The 21,425-nt window shown below is 44.2% G+C and overlaps 1 protein-coding gene across 2 annotated transcripts in view; it reads left to right on the top strand.

Annotated features, from left to right (window-relative positions):
- nell2b (NEL-like 2b) overlaps window positions 1-21,425 on the top strand; it is a 113,605-nt gene that overhangs the window by 31,776 nt on the left and 60,404 nt on the right. For both annotated transcript variants that reach the window (XM_090213480.1, XM_090213481.1), the window contains exons 5-12: window positions 2,332-2,428; window positions 4,481-4,553; window positions 4,985-5,067; window positions 5,797-5,925; window positions 9,346-9,448; window positions 11,502-11,593; window positions 15,907-16,009; window positions 17,997-18,131. In XM_090213480.1, the coding sequence (XP_090069606.1) occupies window positions 2,332-2,428; window positions 4,481-4,553; window positions 4,985-5,067; window positions 5,797-5,925; window positions 9,346-9,448; window positions 11,502-11,593; window positions 15,907-16,009; window positions 17,997-18,131 (815 nt within the window). The remainder of the gene's footprint in view (window positions 1-2,331; window positions 2,429-4,480; window positions 4,554-4,984; window positions 5,068-5,796; window positions 5,926-9,345; window positions 9,449-11,501; window positions 11,594-15,906; window positions 16,010-17,996; window positions 18,132-21,425) is intronic.

The raw sequence follows: 21,425 nt of genomic DNA, 5'->3' as shown, positions 1-21,425 counted from the left end.
TGGGAGTGAACAACTACAGCCTTGGGTAGTACTGCTGTTGTGTCTCCTAAAGCAGGGCTGGGAGTGAACAACTACAGCCTTGGGTAGTACTGCTGTTGTGTCTCCTAAAGCAGGGCTGGGAGTGAACAACTACAGCCCTGGGTAGTACTGCTGTTGTGTCTCCTAAAGCAGGGCTGGGAGTGAACAACTACAGCCTTGGGTAGTACTGCTGTTGTGTCTCCTAAAGCAGGGCAGGAAACATTTTTCCTAATGGAATGTAAAATGCAAACACTGTGTCATCTATTTGAATTATGTTCTGTATATAAACAGTATTCTATCCTCCAGTATGTTCTGTATAAACAGTATTCTATCCTCCAGTATGTTCTGTATAAACAGTATTCTATCCTCCAGTATGTTCTGTGTATAAACAGTATTCTATCCTCCAGTATGTTCTGTATAAACAGTATTCTATCCTCCAGTATGTTCTGTATAAACAGTATTCTATCCTCCAGTATGTTCTGTGTATAAACAGTATTCTATCCTCCAGTATGTTCTGTGTATAAACAGTATTCTATCCTCCAGTATGTTCTGTGTATAAACAGTATTCTATCCTCCAGTATGTTCTGTGTATAAACAGTATTCTATCCTCCAGTATGTTCTGTGTATAAACAGTATTCTATCCTCCAGTATGTTCTGTGTATAAACAGTATTCTATCCTCCAGTATGTTCTGTGTATAAACAGTATTCTATCCTCCATTATGTTCTGTGTATAAACAGTATTCTATCCTCCAGTATGTTCTGTGTATAAACAGTATTCTATCCTCCAGTATGTTCTGTGTATAAACAGTATTCTATCCTCCAGTATGTTCTGTGTATAAACAGTATTCTATCCTCCAGTATGTTCTGTGTATAAACAGTATTCTATCCTCCAGTATGTTCTGTATAAACAGTATTCTATCCTCCAGTATGTTCTGTGTATAAACAGTATTCTATCCTCCAGTATGTTCTGTATAAACAGTATTCTATCCTCCAGTATGTTCTGTGTATAAACAGTATTCTATCCTCCAGTATGTTCTGTGTATAAACAGTATTCTATCCTCCATTATGTTCTGTGTATAAACAGTATTCTATCCTCCATTATGTTCTGTGTATAAACAGTATTCTATCCTCCAGTATGTTCTGTGTATAAACAGTATTCTATCCTCCAGTATGTTCTGTGTATAAACAGTATTCGATCCTCCAGTATGTTCTGTATAAACAGTATTCTATCCTCCAGTATGTTCTGTGTATAAACAGTATTCTATCCTCCAGTATGTTCTGTGTATAAACAGTATTCTATCCTCCATTATGTTCTGTGTATAAACAGTATTCTATCCTCCAGTATGTTCTGTGTATAAACAGTATTCTGTCCTCCAGTATGTTCTGTGTATAAACAGTATTCTGTCCTCCAGTATGTTCTGTATAAACAGTATTCTATCCTCCAGTATGTTCTGTGTATAAACAGTATTCTATCCTCCAGTATGTTCTGTGTATAAACATTATTCTATCCTCCAGTATGTTCTGTATAAACAGTATTCTATCCTCCAGTATGTTCTGTATAAACAGTATTCTATCCTCCAGTATGTTCTGTGTATAAACAGTATTCTATCCTCCAGTATGTTCTGTGTATAAACAGTATTCTATCCTCCAGTATGTTCTGTGTATAAACAGTATTCTATCCTCCAGTATGTTCTGTATAAACAGTATTCTATCCTCCAGTATGTTCTGTGTATAAACAGTATTCTATCCTCCAGTATGTTCTGTATAAACAGTATTCTATCCTCCAGTATGTTCTGTATAAACAGTATTCTATCCTCCAGTATGTTCTGTATAAACAGTATTCTATCCTCCAGTATGTTCTGTATAAACAGTATTCTATCCTCCAGTATGTTCTGTATAAACAGTATTCTATCCTCCAGTATGTTCTGTATAAACAGTATTCTATCCTCCAGTATGTTCTGTATAAACAGTATTCTATCCTCCAGTATGTTCTGTATAAACAGTATTCTATCCTCCAGTATGTTCTGTATAAACAGTATTCTATCCTCCAGTATGTTCTGTATAAACAGTATTCTATCCTCCAGTATGTTCTGTGTATAAACAGTATTCTGTCCTCCAGTATGTTCTGTGTATAAACAGTATTCTGTCCTCCAGTATGTTCTGTGTATAAACAGTATTCTGTCCTCCAGTATGTTATGTGTATAAACAGTATTCTATCCTCCAGTATGTTCTGTGTATAAACAGTATGCTCTCCTGCAGTCTGCTCTGTGTATAAACAGTATAGTATCTCCTTGTATTCCTCTCGTCCTCTAGGATCTATGAGAGGGTGATAGAGAATCCGTCTATGGACATTCCCTCTGACACCACCATCTGGCTCGGACAGAGGAACCAGGCCCATGGATACTTCAAGGTATGTTGTAGGGATTCATATTTTCCTGAAAATCGACTAAGTTTCAATACTGAGAATAATGTATCCAGTGTCCTGGGAAAAACTGCAAAAATTGGAAGTGCCCATTTAAAGAGTTTAAAATCAAGATACGGTCACTATGCCAGGGTTCTCCCCAAATAAGATTGTTGCTGCGCCACCTTGCCGGCTTGGCTGCGTCACTATGCCAGGGTTCTCCCCAAATAAGATTGTTGCTGTGCCACCTTGCCGGCTTGGCTGCGTCACTATGCCAGGGTTCTCCCCAAATAAGATTGGCGCTGCGCCACCTTGCCGGCTTGGCTGCGTCACTATGTAAAGGTTTCACAGGAAGTGAAACACATTTTCAGAAACGATAGAGTCGCCAATGACATTGTTGTAATTGTGAAACAGGCCATCCATAAATTCAGAGCGTTATCATGTTCCTCAAATAATTCAGCGAATTTCAGCAGTAGGCCTAGGCTGTCTCACGACGCACAGAGCGCACCACAAGTAGGCTATAGTGTTGTCAAATCATAAACACTCTCTAACGGCAGTCAAACACAAGTCAAATGACCAACGTTGCTAAGCTTGCTAGATAACCTCCAACGAATGACAGAATATATCCTGTTTGTCAAAATCGAGTTGATGATTATGTTTTGTCGACAGGGGGAGCGCACCCTCAGCACCCCTACTTTCGGCGGCTAGGCCCTTGGCACGTCTCAAGCAACACGATGGCACTGTCCCAATCAAAACTGCGCTGAAATCAATCTATGACCACACACAACCATTGCGTTAAATTAGTATAACGGATGGATATGATTTTGGGAGTTTCACAGAGGTTTAGGCAGAGGTCAGTAATCCAGAGCGGTGTGAAAGGTACAGAACAGCAGGCAGGCTCAGGGCAGAGGTCAGTAATCCAGGGTGGTCTGAAAGGTACAGAACAGCAGGCAGGCTCAGGGCAGAGGTCAGTAATCCAGAGCAGTCTGAAAGGTACAGAATAGCAGGCAGGCTCAGGGCAGGCAGAATGGTCAAAACTGGGAAAAAAGGAACTAAGGACAGAGAGGGGCACGTGAAAAAAACGCTGGTAGGCTTGACAAAACAAAACAAACTGGCAACAGATAAACAGAGAACACAGGTATAAATACACTGGGGATAATGATGAAGATTGGCGACACCTGAAGGGCGGTGGAGACAACCACAAAGGCAGGAGAAACAGATCAGGGTGTGACACACAAAGCCTTTCATCACATCAGTTTTGAAACAGTGGATCCGTCATCTCCAAAACACACAGCTGGTTCTGTACCTCTGTCTCATCAGCTTCTAGTGATTCCAACTGTCAGGTAGCTGGTTCTGTACCTCTGTCTCATCAGCTTCTAGTGATTCCAACTGTCAGGTAGCTGGTTCTGTACCTCTGTCTCATCAGCTTCTAGTGATTCTAACTGTCAGGTAGCTGGTTCTGTACCTCTGTCTCATCAGCTTTTAGTGATTCCAACTGTCAGGTAGCTGGTTCTGTACCTCTGTCTCATCAGCTTCTAGTGATTCCAACTGTCAGGTAGCTGGTTCTGTACCTCTGTCTCATCAGCTTCTAGTGATTCCAACTGTCAGCTAAAGTCACACTCATAGAGCTCAGCTAGGCTAACTCATCCTGCATAGATATGATCTGAGGTCAACCTCTCCCACTCTCTCTCTCTCTCCTCCCTTTCTCTCTGTTATTCTGTCTAAACCCCTCTCTCTCCTCCCTCTCTCTCTGTTATTCCGTCTAAACCTCTCTCTCTCTCCTCCCTCTCTCTCTGTTATTCCGTCTAAACCTCTCTCTCTCTCCTCCCTCTCTCTGTTATTCTGTCTAAACCTCTCTCTCTCTCCTCCCTCTCTCTGTTATTCTGTCTAAACCTCTCTCTCTCTCTCCTCCCTCTCTCTCTCTGTTATTCTGTCTAAACCTCTCTCTCTCCTCCCTTTCTCTCTGTTATTCTGCCTCAAACTCTCTCCCCTTCTCGCTTTCTCTCCCTCTCTCCTCTTCTCCCTTTCTCTTCCTCCTCCCGTCTCTCACTGTCTCTACAGGGTATAATGCAGGATGTTCAGCTGGTCGTCATGCCTCAAGGCTACATCTCCCAGTGTCCAGACCTCAACCGCAGTAAGAGAACAGTTACATTTAGTACCTATAAAAGTCTGGAAACTCTGAAGTTAACATGCTGACATGTACATTATTGTACAGCCACTATAAAAGTCTGGAAACTCTGATGTTAACATGCTGACATGTACATTATTGTACAGCCACTATAAAAGTCTGGAAACTCTGATGTTAACATGATGACATGTACGTTATTGTACAGCCGCTATAAAAGTCTGGAAACTCTGAAGTTAACATGATGACATGTACATTATTGTACAGCCACTATAAAAGTCTGGAAACTCTGCATCTAAAATGAGATGCCCACAAAGGCAACATCAACTACACATGCATTTACAGTATAGCTCTAATATGCTTGCCAGTACAGTTACATGGACATTGACAATGGAACTATCATGCCAACATTACATTACCATGACTTACCTGTGTTTCAGCTTGCCCCACCTGCAATGACTTCCATGGGCTGGTGCAGAAGATCATGGAGCTGCAGGATGTCTTAGCCAAGACCTCCAGCAAGGTACTATAGCATAAGACAATGGGTGCCTCAGTCGTCTACAGTGGTTTCCTCTCCTTGTCTTCTTTCCATCTGCATTGATTTGAAGGGAGAGGAGAGGAGGCCACTTGTAGACGATTGAGATCCATCCTCTGTTGTGTCTCTCTGGTCGACATGCTAGCTTTTCTTACAACTCCTACTTTGTGTAATGTACGGTACATTAGTGTAGAGTAATGGTGTAGCTGTGGACAGCTGCTCAGCCGTGTACACCACCGCCTGATGTTCTGTCAGTGTTCAAGGCATAAGTGTATGAATTATTCACACAGACGGTAAGTGAGGGAACATCCATTTACTGTTCTTTACTACAGCACATCTCTGTCACCATGTGGTTTACTGGGCTCTGGTTCCCTTGTCCTGCAACACTGGGTTGTTGAATAAATAATGAGTTAAAAAGCAGACTGTAACAACGGGCTATTGACCCCACACACACACACACACACACACACACACACACACACACACACACACACACACACACAGACACACACACACACACAGACACACACACACACACACACACACACACACACACACACACACACACACACACACACACACACACACACACAGACACACACACACACACATACACACACACACACACACACACACACACACAGACACACACACACACAAACACACACACACACACACACACACTAACTCTGTATCTGTGTTTTGGTGTGTGTGCAGCTGTCGCGTGCGGAGGAGAAGATGCAGGGTTTGGATGGCTGTTACTGTGAGAGGAGCTGCAGTATGAATGGAGAGCTGTACAGGGAGGAAGAGAGATGGACAGACGGATGCAGGAACTGTTCCTGCTATGTAAGAATTTTTTATTACTATTATTACTATTATTATTTTTTTTAATCTTTATTTATTAACTAGGCAAGTCAGTTAAGAACAAATTCTTATTTACAATGACGGCCTACTATAACATACTATAACAGCTTATAACAGGTTATTTTTTATTTTATTTATTTGACCTTTATTTAACCAGGTAGGCAAGTTGAGAACAAGTTCTCATTTACAATTGCGACCTGGACCTAATACACTATGACAGACTATAATAGACTATAACATTCTGTAACAGCTTATAACAGGTTATAACACACTATGACAGACTATAATAGACTATAACAGACTATAACAGCCTATAACAGGTTATAACAGACTATAACAGACTATAAGAGCCTATAACAGGTTATAACAGACTATAACAGGCTATAACAGACTACAACAGACTATAACAGACTCTAACAGGTTATAACAGACTACGACAGGCTATATCAGACTATAACACATCTACATAAGGCTATAAACTAGGAGTCTCTACTACCTGTTATATAGGGCTTAAAGGGACAGTTCACTTTATAATCTCTGTGGTTTAAAGGGACAGTTCACACTATAGTCAGTGTAAGCTTAAATGGACAGATCAATCTATAATCACCGTGGGTTTAAAGGTGACAGTCCAATCTATAATCACTGTGTGTTTAAAGGTGACAGTCCAATCTATAATCACTGTGGGTTTAAAGGTGACAGTCCAATCTATAATCACTGTGGGTTTAAAGGTGACAGTCCAATCTATAATCACTGTGGGTTTAAAGGTGACAGTCCAATCTATAATCACTGTGGGTTGAAAGGTGACAGTCCAATCTATAATCACTATCGGTTTAAAGGTGACAGTCCAATCTATAATCACTGTGGGTTTAAAGGTGACAGTCCAATCTATAATCACTGTGTGTTTAAAGGTGACAGTCCAATCTATAATCACTATCGGTTTAAAGGTGACAGTCCAATCTATAATCACTGTGGGTTTAAAGGTGACAGTCCAATCTATAATCACTGTGGGTTTAAAGGTGACAGTCCAATCTATAATCACTGTGGGTTTAAAGGTGACAGTCCAATCTATAATCACTGTGGGTTTAAAGGTGACAGTCCAATCTATAATCACTGTGGGTTTAAAGGTGACAGTCCAATCTATAATCACTGTGGGTTTAAAGGTGACAGTCCAATCTATAATCACTGTGGGTTTAAAGGTGACAGTCCAATCTATAATCACTGTGGGTTTAAAGGTGACAGTCCAATCTATAATCACTGTGGGTTTAAAGGTGACAGTCCAATCTATAATCACTGTGTGTTTAAAGGTGACAGTCCAATCTATAATCACTGTGGGTTTAAAGGTGACAGTCCAATCTATAATCACTGTGGGTTTAAAGGTGACAGTCCAATCTATAATCACTGTGTGTTTAAAGGTGACAGTCCAATCTATAATCACTGTGGGTTTAAAGGTGACAGTCCAATCTATAATCACTGTGGGTTTAAAGGTGACAGTCCAATCTATAATCACTGTGGGTTTAAAGGTGACAGTCCAATCTATAATCACTGTGGGTTTAAAGGTGACAGTCCAATCTATAATCACTGTGGGTTTAAAGGTGACAGTCCAATCTATAATCACTGTGGGTTTAAAGGTGACAGTGCAATCTATAATCACTGTGGACTTAAAGGGATAGTTCACTTCATGATCACAGTTATCCGGGACTTAAAGGGATAGTTCACTTCATGATCACAGTTATCCGGGACTTAAAGGGATAGTTCACTTCATGATCACAGTTATCCTTAAAGGGATAGTTCACTTCATGATCACAGTTATCCTTAAAGGGATAGTTCACTTCATGATCACAGTTATCCTTAAAGGGATAGTTCACTTCATGATCACAGTTATCCGGGACTTAAAGGGATAGTTCACTTCATGATCACAGTTATCCGGGACTTAAAGGGATAGTTCACTTCATGATCACAGTTATCCGGGACTTAAAGGGATAGTTCACTTCATGATCACAGTTATCTGGGACTTAAAGGGATAGTTCACTTCATGATCACAGTTATCCAGGACTTAAAGGGATAGTTCACTTCATGATCACAGTTATCCGGACTTAAAGGGACGGCACTGAATGGAAAACCTGTGTCTGAAAAATCTATAGTGCATCAACGCTATGTGATTCTCCTGATCCCAGAGATCAAGACATAGAGTCCGTTCCTGAATTCAGTTCATACTAATACAGAAATGTCCTCTCACTGTCAACTGAGTTTATTTTCAGCAAACTTAACATGTGTAAATATGTGTATGAACATAACAAGATTCATAAACTGAGACATAAACTGAACAAGTTCTACAGACATGTGACTAACAGAAATTGAATAATGTGTCCCTGAACAAAGGGGGGGTTGTCAAAATCAAAAGGATGAGGATGAGGGAGGAGCCTATTGCGGACAGTCTGAGCACTGATGGAGGAATTGTGCGTTCCTGGTGTAACTCGGGCAGTTGTTGTTGCCATCCTGTACCTGTCCTGCAGGTGTATTGTTCAGATGTACCGATCGTGTGCAGGTGTTGTTGCACGTGGTCTGCCACTGCGAGGACGATCAGCTGTCCGTCCTGTTTCCCTGTAGCGCTGTCTTAGGCGTCTCACAGTGCGGACATTGCAATGTATTGCCCTGGCCACATCTGCAGTCCTCATGTCTCCTTGCAGCATGCCTAAGGCACGTTCACGTGGATGAGCAGGGACCCTGGGCATCTTTCTTTTGGGGTTTTTCAGAGTCAGTAGAAAGGCCTCTATAGCGTCCTAAGTTTTCATAACTGTGACCTTAATTGCCTACCGTTTGTAAGCTGTTAGTGTCTTAACGACCGTTCCACAGGTGCATGTTCATTAATTGTTTATGGTTCATTGAACAAGTATGGGAAACAGTGTTTAAACCCTTTACAATGAAGATCTGTGAAGTTATTTGGATTTTTATGAATTATCTTGAAAGACAGGGGACTGATAAAGGGACATTTCTTTTCTTGCTGAGTTTAGATCGTCATACTAATATCATCTGTTTTGTCTCATTCCTTTAGAATGGTACAGTCCAGGTTGAAGATCATAGATCTTCATACTAATAACGTCTGTTTTGTCTCATTCCTTCAGAATGGTACAGTCCAGGTTGAAGATCATAGATCTTCATACTAATAACGTCTGTTTTGTCTCATTCCTTTACAATGGTACAGTCCAGGATTTAGATCATAGATCTTCATACTAATAACGTCTGATTTGTCTCATTCCTTTACAATGGTACAGTCCAGGTTGGAGATCATAGATCTTCATACTAATAACGTCTGTTTTGTCTCATTCCTTTAGAATGGTACAGTCCAGGTTGAAGATCATAGATCTTCATACTAATAACGTATGTTTTGTCTCATTCCTTTAGAATGGTACAGTCCAGTGTGAGACCATCTCGTGCCCCCCTCCCCAGTGTCCCCCTGACTCCGCCCCTGCCTATGTGCCAGGCACGTGCTGCAAAGAGTGTCAGCGTGAGTAACAACACCAACCATGTTCTTCTCACATCTGCACAACACAGTCCTCTCCTGTTCTTTCTCTAACACTTTCTCTCTACACCACCTCTCTGTCTCTCTCTCCTCTCTACACCACCTCTTTGTCTCTCTCTCCTCTCTACACCACTTCTCTGTCTCTCTCTCCTCTCTACACCACTTCTCTGTCTCTCTCTCCTCTCTAAACCACCTCTCTGTCTCTCTCTCCTCTCTACACCACTTCTCTGTCTCTCTCTCCTCTCTACGCCACCTCTCTGTCTCTCTCTCCTCTCTACACCACTTCTCTGTCTCTCTCTCCTCTCTACACCACTTCTCTGTCTCTCTCTCCTCTCTACACCACTTCTCTGTCTCTCTCTCTCCTCTCTACACCACCTCTCTGTCTCTCTCTCCTCTCTACACAACTTCTCTGTCTCTCTCTCCTCTCTACACCACCTCTTTGTCTCTCTCTCCTCTCTACACCACTTCTCTGTCTCTCTCTCCTCTCTACACCACTTCTCTGTCTCTCTCTCCTCTCTACACCACCTCTCTGTCTCTCTCTCCTCTCTACACCACTTCTCTGTCTCTCTCTCCTCTCTACGCCACCTCTCTGTCTCTCTCTCCTCTCTACACCACTTCTCTGTCTCTCTCTCCTCTCTACACCACCTCTCTGTCTCTCTCTCCTCTCTACACAACTTCTCTGTCTCTCTCTCCTCTCTACGCCACCTCTCTGTCTCTCTCTCCTCTCTACACCACTTCTCTGTCTCTCTCTCTCCTCTCTACACCACCTCTCTGTTTCTCTCTCCTCTCTACACCACTTCTCTCTCTCTCTCTCTCCTCTCTTCATAACGAACAGCTCACACGACCACGCTGCCCCCTGAAATCGCATATTTTTTCTTCATTTCTCTCAATTCAGTTTAATTCAAGGGGCGTTATTGTCATGGGAAACATATGTTAACATTGCCAAAGCAAGTGAGGTAGATAATATACAATAGTAAAAGAAACAATAAAAATGAACAGTAAACATTCCACTCACAGAAGTTCCAAAATAATCTCTCTCTCTCTCTCTCTCTCTCTCTCTCTCTCTCTCTCTCTTTGTCTCTCTCTCTCTCTTTGTCTCTCTCTCTCTTTGTCTCTCTCTCTCTCTCTCTCTCTTTGTCTCTCTCTCTCTCTTTGTCTCTCTCTCTTTGTCTCTCTCTCTCTTTGTCTCTCTCTCTCTTTGTCTCTCTCTCTTTCTCTCTCTCTCTCTCTTTGTCTCTCTCTCTTTGTCTCTCTCTCTCTTTGTCTCTCTCTCTCTCTTTGTCTCTCTCTCTTTCTCTCACTCTCTCTTTGTCTCTCTCTCTCTTTGTCTCTCTCTCTCTTTGTCTCTCTCTCTCTCTTTGTCTCTCTCTCTCTCTTTGTCTCTCTTTGTCTCTCTCTTTGTTTCTCTCTCTTTGTCTCTCTCTCTTTCTCTCTCTCTCTCTTTGTTTCTCTCTCTCTTTGTTTCTCTCTCTCTTTGTCTCTCTCTCTCTCTTTGTTTCTCTCTCTCTTTGTTTCTCTCTCTCTTTCTCTCTCTCTCTCTCTTTGTTTCTCTCTCTCTTTGTTTCTCTCTCTCTTTGTCTCTCTCTCTCTTTGTATCTCTCTCTCTCTCTCTCGCCCTCTCGCCCTCTCTCTCTCTCTCATTCTCGCCCTCTCTCTCTATCTATCTCTCCCTTTCTCTCTCTCCATTCTGTTCCCTCTTTCTCTATCTCACCCTCTGTCATTCCTCCCCATCCCTCAGCCCACAGTGTGAAGCACACAATCATAAAGACTTGTCTTAATAACTGACCACATCTCCGCGTTGCTAGGATACTCCCGCCACGTACACAGCTCTCAATGCCTTCACATATACATCAATAATTCAAGGCCAGTCTTTAAAGCCTGCTGCTATCTGGAGCCAGTGTTAATATGAAACCCATTTAAGTAATGACTTAAACTGTGTATAACACGCTACTGTACCTTGCTCAAAATGTTAAAAGGGACTAGGAATAACTAAAAACTGTGTGTGTGCACGTGTGCATTTGTGTGTGTGTGTCCATAGCTGTGTGCCTGTTCAGAGGAAGGGTGTACGTGGAAGGGGACTTGAAGAGTGTGAGGGATTCATCTGGAAACTGTTTACTGTTTGAGTGTCAGGTAAGTCCAATACACTCCACATGTCTACATACTCTTAGCTTGCATTGACTACAGAACACACCTGCACTCAACACACCATGATAATCCCTATAGAGACAACACACCATGATAATCCCTATAGAGACAACACACCATGATAATCCCTATAGAGACAACACACCATGATAATCCCTATAGAGACAACACACCATGATAATCCCTATAGAGACAACACACCATGATAATCCCTATAAAGACAACACACCATGATAATCCCTATAGAGACAACACACCATGATAATCCCTATAGAGACAACACACCATGATAATCCCTATAGAGACAACACACCATGATAATCCTTATAGAGACAACACACCATGATAATCCCTATAGAGACAACACACCATGATAATCCCTATAGAGACAACACACCATGATAATCCCTATAGAGACAACACACCATGATAATCCCTATAGAGACAACACACCATGATAATCCCTATAGAGACAACACACCATGATAATCCCTATAGAGACAACACACCATGATAATCCCTATAGAGACAACACACCATGATAATCCCTATAGAGACTAAACACCATGATAATCCCTATAGAGACACCACACCATGATAATCCCTATAGAGACACCACACCATGATAATCCCTATAGAGACACCACACCATGATAATCCCTATAGAGACTAAACACCATGATAATTCCTATAGAGACAACACACCATGATAATCCCTATAGAGACAACACACCATGATAATCCCTATAGAGACACCACACCATGATAATCCCTATAGAGACACCACACCATGATAATCCCTATAGAGACACCACACCATGATAATCCCTATAGAGACTAAACACCATGATAATTCCTATAGAGACAACACACCATGATAATCCCTATAGAGACAACACACCATGACAATCCCTATAGAGACAACACACCATGATAATCCCAATAGAGACAACACACCATGATAATCCCTATAGAGACAACACACCATGATAATCCCTATAGAGACAACACACCATGACATTCCCTATAGAGACAACACACCATGATAATCCCTATAGAGACACCACACCATGATAATCCCTATAGAGACACCACATCATGATAATCCCTATAGAGACAACACACCATGATAATCCCTATAGAGACAACACACCATGATAATCCCTATAGAGACAACACACCATGATAATCCCTATAGAGACACCATGATAATTCCTATAGAGACAACACACCATGATAATCCCTATAGAGACAACACACCATGATAATCCCTATAGAGACAACACACCATGATAATCCCTATAGAGACACCATGATAATCCCCATAGAGACAACACACCATGATAATCCCTATAGAGACAACACACCATGATAATCCCTATAGAGACCAAACACCATGATAATTCCTATAGAGACAACACACCATGATAATCCCTATAGAGACAACACACCATGATAATCCCTATAGAGACCAAACACCATGATAATTCCTATAGAGACAACACACCATGATAATCCCTATAGAGACAACACACCATGATAATCCCTATAGAGACCAAACACCATGATAATCCCCATAGAGACAACACACCATGATAATCCCTATAGAGACACCACACCATGATAATCCCTATAGAGACACCACACCATGATAATCCCTATAGAGACACCACATCATGATAATCCCTATAGAGACAACACACCATGATAATCCCTATAGAGACAACACACCATGATAATCCCTATAGAGACAACACACCATGATAATCCCTATAGAGACAACACACCATGATAATCCCTATAGAGACCAAACACCATGATAATTCCTATAGAGACAACACACCATGATAATCCCTATAGAGACAACACACCATGATAATCCCTATAGAGACCAAACACCATGATAATCCCCATAGAGACAACACACCATGATAATCCCTATAGAGACAACACACCATGATAATCCCTATAGAGACAACACACCATGATAATTCCTATAGAGACACCACACCATGATAATCCCTATAGAAACACCATGATAATCCCTATAGAGACACCATGATAATCCCTATAGAGAAACCATGATAATCCCCATAGAGACACCATGATAATCCCTATAGAGACACCATGATAATCCCCATAGAGACAACACACTCCCTCTGATCCAGCCTGGTCTGGGGGCGTTTCATGTTGAAATACATATCATCCATATTAGTATCTGGAGGTGGATGGCCTCATGTACTAATGCATCAGATCAGCCTTTACAGTACCTCTCAAACCAACAGCTTGAATATAGACACGTCTCACAGAACAGCTTGACTATAGACAAGTCTCACAGAGCAGCTTGACTATAGACACGTCTCACAGAACAGCTTGACTATAGACAAGTCTCACAGAACAGCTTGACTATAGACACGTCTCACAGAACAGTTCATTACAGACACGTCTCACAGAACAGCTTGACTGTAGACACGTCTCACAGAACAGCTTGACTATAGACACGTCTCACAGAACAGCTTGACTATAGACACGTCTCACAGAACAGCTTGACTATAGACACGTCTCACAGAACAGCTTGACTATAGACACGTCTCACAGAACAGTTCATTACAGACACGTCTCACAGAACAGCTTGACTGTAGACACGTCTCACAGAACAGCTTGACTATAGACACGTCTCACAGAACAGCTTGACTATAGACACGTCTCACAGAACAGCTTGACTATAGACACGTCTCACAGAACAGCTTGACTATAGACACGTCTCACAGAACAGCTTGACTATAGACACGTCTCACAGAACAGTTTGACTATAGACACGTCTCACAGAACAGCTTGACTATAGACACGTGTCACAGAACAGCTTGACTATAGACACGTCTCACAGAACAGCTTGACTATAGACACGTCTCACAGAACAGTTAATTACAGACACGTCTCACAGAACAGCTTGACTGTAGACATGTCTCACAGAACAGCTTGACTATAGACACATCTCACAGAACAGCTTGACTATAGACACGTCTCACAGAGCAGCTTGACTATAGACACGGCTCACAGAGCAGCTTGACTATAGACACGGCTCACAGAACAGCTTGACTATAGACACGTCTCACAGAGCAGCTAGACTATAGACAGGTCTCACAGAACAGCTAGACTATAGACACGTCTCACAGAACATCTTGACTATAGACACATCTCACAGAACAGCTTGACTATAGACACATCTCACAGAACAGCTAGACTATAGACACGGCTCACAGAGCAGCTTGACTATAGACACATCTCACAGAACAGCTTGACTATAGACACGTCTCACAGAACAGCTAGACTATAGACACGGCTCACAGAGCAGCTTGACTATAGACACGTCTCACAGGACAGAACAGCTTGACTATAGACACGTCTCACAGAGCAGCTTGACTATAGACACGTCTCACAGAACAGCTAGACTATAGACACGTCTCACAGAACAGCTTGACTATAGACACATCTCACAGAACAGCTTGACTATAGACACATCTCACAGAACAGCTTGACTATAGACACGTCTCACAGAACAGCTAGACTATAGACACATCTCACAGAACAGCTAGACTCTAGACACGTCTCACAGAACAGCTTGACTATAGACCTGTCTCACAGAGCAGCTTGACTATAGACACGTCTCACAGAGCAGCTTGACTATAGACACATCTCACAGAACAGCTTGACTATAGACACATCTCACAGAACAGCTAGACTATAGACACGTCTCACAGAACAGCTTGACTATAGACACGTCTCACAGAACAGCTAGACTCTAGACACGTCTCACAGAGCAGCTTGACTATAGACACATCTCACAGAACAGCTTGACTATAGACACATCTCACAGAACAGCTAGACTATAGACACATCTCACAGAACAGCTTGACTATAGACACATCTCACAGAACAGCTAGACTATAGACACGTCTCACAGAACAGCTTGACTGTAGACATGTCTCACAGAACAGCTAGACTATAGACACGTCTCACAGAACAGCTTGACTATAGACCTGTCTCACAGAGCAGCTTGACTATAGACAGGTTGAAAAGCAGCAAACCCCAGAGATGTATTTATTTTATGAAACTAAAGCTTTCATGGCTGTCAAATAGATAAATAAACCAAATAAATATAATACATATTTGGATATATTAGCATCTAATATAATGATCTATTGTTGTTAGAAGTGGGATGTCCATGTCTAAAGCAGAGAAGATGGATTTTGACAGAGATGTTACTGTAAGCACCTGTGGTGTCATGGTTTTTACAGAAGCACAGTATGCAGAGGGTGGAGAACGCTCCCTGTCCTGAACTGACCTGCCCCGAGTCTGAACACATCACCCTTACAGACCGCTGCTGCAAAGTCTGCAGAGGTAGGTCTGGAACACACACACACACACACACACACACACACACACACACACACACACACACACACACACACAGATTCTTGGAGTGATAGTGAGATAGTATTGAAGCTCTGTGTAATAGATAAGGGGGAATGGATATTAAAAGTCGGTCTGCTCCCTCCTTCTCCTAAGATGATGTATGTCTCCTGCTTGGCTGGTAATGAGGCCTCTCTCTCTCACGGTGGAACCTGGGTTGTGTCCCAAATGCACTACTTTTAGTGCACTACTTTTGACCTCAGCCGTATGTGCCCTGGTCCAAAGTAGTGCGCTATAAAGAGAATAGGCGATTTGGAACGCCCTCATGATATTACCCACATACACACTAGACGTGGTCAGCACACAGCCATGCATCTCTGTGACAGCAACACATACTGTTCTATTCCAGTTTCCACCAGGCCTTAACAACACGTTACTGGCCAGTGTTTCTACAGCTAACGCCGGTTTGCCGGAGGCTGATGCCGTGCAGTTGTTTGTACACATGCATATACACACACTCTCATTCAAATGCACACATGTGCACATACACGGACACACACACACACAGGTAAATAGTGCCATACATGCACTCAAACATATTCAGTTGGCCTTGCTGTCTTTGTTGTTTTTTGCGTTGTTGTTTTCTGTTGTCCTTTGTCTTTCTCTTTTTTTTCTCTTTTGTTCATTTTGTTGGTTGTTTGACCTTGTGGGAGATCTGTCAACGTGCCCTTGAGCAGGGCGTTGACCCTGGTTGCTTCTGTGTGTTGCTCTGGATGGGAGTCTGTTAGACGACTCATGTGATGTAGTTGTTGAGCTGCTTCACTGTAAGTATATTGTATGTTTTAAACTTTCAATAAAACATTTTAATAAATAAAAACTAAAAACAACATGTTACTGTTCTCTGATGAAGTCTTGTTTCCTCCTGACCCGTGTTCCTGCAGACTGACCCGTGTTCCTGCAGACTGACCCGTGTTCCTGCAGAGTGAACCGTGTTCCTGCAGACTGACCCGTGTTCCTGCAGAGTGAACCGTGTTCCTGCAGACTGACCCGTGTTCCTGCAGAGTGAACCGTGTTCCTGCAGACTGACCCGTGTTCCTGCAGACTGACCCGTGTTCCTGCAGACTGACCCGTGTTCCTGCAGACTGACCCGTGTTCCTGCAGAGTGAACCGTGTTCCTGCAGACTGACCCGTGTTCCTGCAGAGTGAACCGTGTTCCTGCAGACTGACCCGTGTTCCTGCAGAGTGAACCGTGTTCCTGCAGACTGACCCGTGTTCCTGCAGACTGACCCGTGTTCCTGCAGACTGACCCGTGTTCCTGCAGACTGACCCGTGTTCCTGCAGACTGACCCGTGTTCCTGCAGAGTGAACCGTGTTCCTGCAGAGTGAACCGTGTTCCTGCAGACTGACCCGTGTTCCTGCAGAGTGAACCGTGTTCCTGCAGAGTGAACCGTGTTCCTGCAGACTGACCCGTGTTCCTGCAGAGTGAACCGTGTTCCTGCAGACTGACCCGTGTTCCTGCAGACTGACCTGTGTTCCTGCAGACTGACCCGTGTTCCTGCAGAGTGAACCGTGGTTTCAGCCATACATACCTGTTGTTCTGTCTATCTAGTTATTTGTCTATGGCCAGGGGAAGGAGACAGGGACAAACTGTTTGAGGAAAGAAAGCACGCCTTGTCTAGTATAACACACACTCTCACACCCTCTCTCTCTCTCACACACATGCACACACACACGCACGCACGCACACGCACACACACACACGCACACACACGCACACACACACACGCACACACACGCACACACACACACACACACACACACACACACACACACACACACACACACACACACACACACACACACACACACACACACACACACACACACACACACACACAGGTTTAAGACAACCCAGTAAGGGTGATTTATCAGCTGTAGAATGACCAGACAGTCTCTGTCTCTTTCCCCCTCTCAGGTCATCATTTCTGTGTGGAGGGCCACAGTCCCAGCTGTGTGGAGAACTCAGAATGTGTGAACCTGGAGGCTGGGTCCTGCTGCAGCTGTAAAGATGGCTACCGCGCCCTGAGGGATGACAGCGCGTACTGTGGAGGTGCAGTACTCTTACTACAACAATAGCATCACTAAGCCAACACTCATTTAAGTCATCTTCATCGCCTCAGTCCATTCTATCTACTAATCCTTGTGATCTTTGGCTCTCTTCTCTGTTGTGGCCCAGCTTTGCTGCTTGTGCAAAACTCCAATGCCTCATTTAGAAGTGGTCCTTCGAGGAGCTTGGACTTCATTGTTTTTAATGTTTATCTTAGTTTGGAATTACAATCATATACTGTAGGGCTGTGTAAGTAGGTACAGGGATGACTACGATTCCAAGCAGAGGCGTCTACTTTCAGCAGGAGAAATTTAGGGGGCTTATAATTACGCTTTTCTGATTCCATATGATCTCTAGGAAACCTTTCATTACTACGACCTCTGACCCCTCCACTCATCAGAACAGCCCCACAGCCATAAATGACCTGTACCACCTCTACGACCCCTGACCCCTCCACTCATCAGACCAGCCTCACAGCCATAAATGACCTGTACTACCTCTACGACCCCTGACCCCTCCACTCACCAGACCAGCCTCACAGCCATAAATGACCTGTACCACCTCTACGACCCCTGACCCCTCCACTCACCAGACCAGCCTCACAGCCATAAATGACCTGTACCACCTCTACGACCCCTGACCCCTCCACTCATCAGACCAGCCTCACAGCCATAAATGACCTGTACCACCTCTACGACCCCTGACCCCTCCGCTCACCAGTCCAGCCTCACAGCCATAAATGACCTGTACCACCTCTACGACCCCTGACCCCTCCACTCACCAGACCAGCCTCACAGCCATAAATGACCTGTACCACCTCTACGACCCCTGACCCCTCCACTCATCAGAACAGCCCCACAGCCATAAATGACCTGTACCACCTCTACGACCCCTGACCCCTCCGCTCACCAGTCCAGCCTCACAGCCATAAATGACCTGTACCACCTCTACGACCCCTGACCCCTCCACTCATCAGACCAGCCTCACAGCCATAAATGACCTGTACCACCTCTACGACCCCTGACCCCTCCACTCATCAGACCAGCCTCACAGCCATAAATGACCTGTACTACCTCTACGACCCCTGACCCCTCCACTCATCAGACCAGCCTCACAGCCATAAATGACCTGTACCACCTCTACGACCCCTGACCCCTCCACTCATCAGACCAGCCTCACAGCCATAAATGACCTGTACCACCTCTACGACCCCTGACCCCTCCGCTCACCAGTCCAGCCTCACAGCCATAAATGACCTGTACCACCTCTACGACCCCTGACCCCTCCACTCATCAGACCAGCCTCACAGCCATAAATGACCTGTACCACCTCTACGACCCCTGACCCCTCCACTCATCAGACCAGCCTCACAGCCATAAATGACCTGTACCACCTCTACGACCCCTGACCCCTCCACTCATCAGACCAGCCTCACAGCCATAAATGACCTGTACCACCTCTACGACCCCTGACCCCTCCACTCATCAGACCAGCCTCACAGCCATAAATGACCTGTACCACCTCCACGACCCCTGACCCCTCCACTCATCAGACCAGCCTCACAGCCATAAATGACCTGTACCACCTCTACGACCCCTGACCCCTCCGCTCACCAGACCAGCCTCACAGCCATAAATGACCTGTACTACCTCTACGACCCCTGACCCCTCCACTCATCAGACCAGCCTCACAGCCATAAATGACCTGTACCACCTCTACGACCCCTGACCCCTCCACTCATCAGACCAGCCTCACAGCCATAAATGACCTGTACCACCTCTACGACCCCTGACCCCTCCACTCACCAGACCAGCCTCACAGCCATAAATGACCTGTACCACCTCTACGACCCCTGACCCCTCCACTCACCAGACCAGCCTCACAGCCATAAATGACCTGTACTACCTCTACGACCCCTGACCCCTCCACTCATCAGACCAGCCTCACAGCCATAAATGACCTGTACCACCTCTACGACCCCTGACCCCTCCACTCATCAGACCAGCCTCACAGCCATAAATGACCTGTACCACCTCTACGACCCCTGACCCCTCCACTCACCAGACCAGCCTCACAGCCATAAATGACCTGTACCACCTCTACGACCCCTGACCCCTCCACTCACCAGACCAGCCTCACAGCCATAAATGACCTGTACCACCTCTATGACCCCTGACCCCTCCACTCATCAGACCAGCCTCACAGCCATAAATGACCTGTACCACCTCTACGACCCCTGACCCCTCCACTCATCAGACCAGCCTCACAGCCATAAATGACCTGTACCACCTCTACGACCCCTGACCCCTCCACTCATCAGACCAGCCTCACAGCCATAAATGACCTGTACTACCTCTACGACCCCTGACCCCTCCACTCATCAGACCAGCCTCACAGCCATAAATGACCTGTACCACCTCTACGACCCCTGACCCCTCCACTCATCAGACCAGCCTCACAGCCATAAATGACCTGTACCACCTCTACGACCCCTGACCCCTCCACTCATCAGACCAGCCTCACAGCCATAAATGACCTGTACCACCTCTACGACCCCTGACCCCTCCACTCATCAGACCAGCCTCACAGCCTTAGGCCCCGGTCCATCATACTCCCACCACTGGTGGGTTAAAAATACACATGGTACATTGCAGCAAGGTTAATTTGCCACAGCTGGCAGTCTCTCCGGTTGTTCATACTGCAAGCCTTACTACCTTATTCCCCATCATACTCCAACCATGAGGTGGTAAAAATACTCCACGCTACAATGCAGAGCCCAGATCTATTTAGCATGCCAGTCACAGACAGACAGTCTCCCACCGACCAACCAACTGCTGCTAATGAGAACAGTTGGTTCGGTGATTAGTCAGTGTCTGTGTGCATAATTAAAGATGCTATCATCCCCCCCTGTCATTAATAACCAGCGTGTCTAACCTTCTTGCTCTATGGTCCTGCCAGGTTTGTCTCTGTGGCCACTGTGGGTTATGGACTGTGACCTTGTCTAGGGAAGGAGGGAGGGAGGTTTGGCATAAGTCACAACTGTCTTTTGATGTTGCTCTTTCTTTCTGTCTCTGTTTTGGCGTCTCTCAATTCAATTCAATTCAAGGGGCTTTATTGACATGGGAAACATGTGTTAACATTGCCAAAGCAAGTGAGGTAGATAATATACAAAAGTGAAATAAACAATACAAATTAACAGTAAACATTACGCATACAGAAGTTTCAAAACAATAAATACATTACAAATGTCATTTTATATATATAATATGACATTTGTACACAAGGGAAAATAAATAA

This window comes from Oncorhynchus mykiss, chromosome 21, assembly GCF_057628025.1.
Source record: "Oncorhynchus mykiss isolate SJ-2025 chromosome 21, ASM5762802v1, whole genome shotgun sequence".
Lineage (NCBI taxonomy): Eukaryota > Metazoa > Chordata > Actinopteri > Salmoniformes > Salmonidae > Oncorhynchus > Oncorhynchus mykiss.
This window is presented reverse-complemented; position numbering and strand designations above follow the sequence as displayed.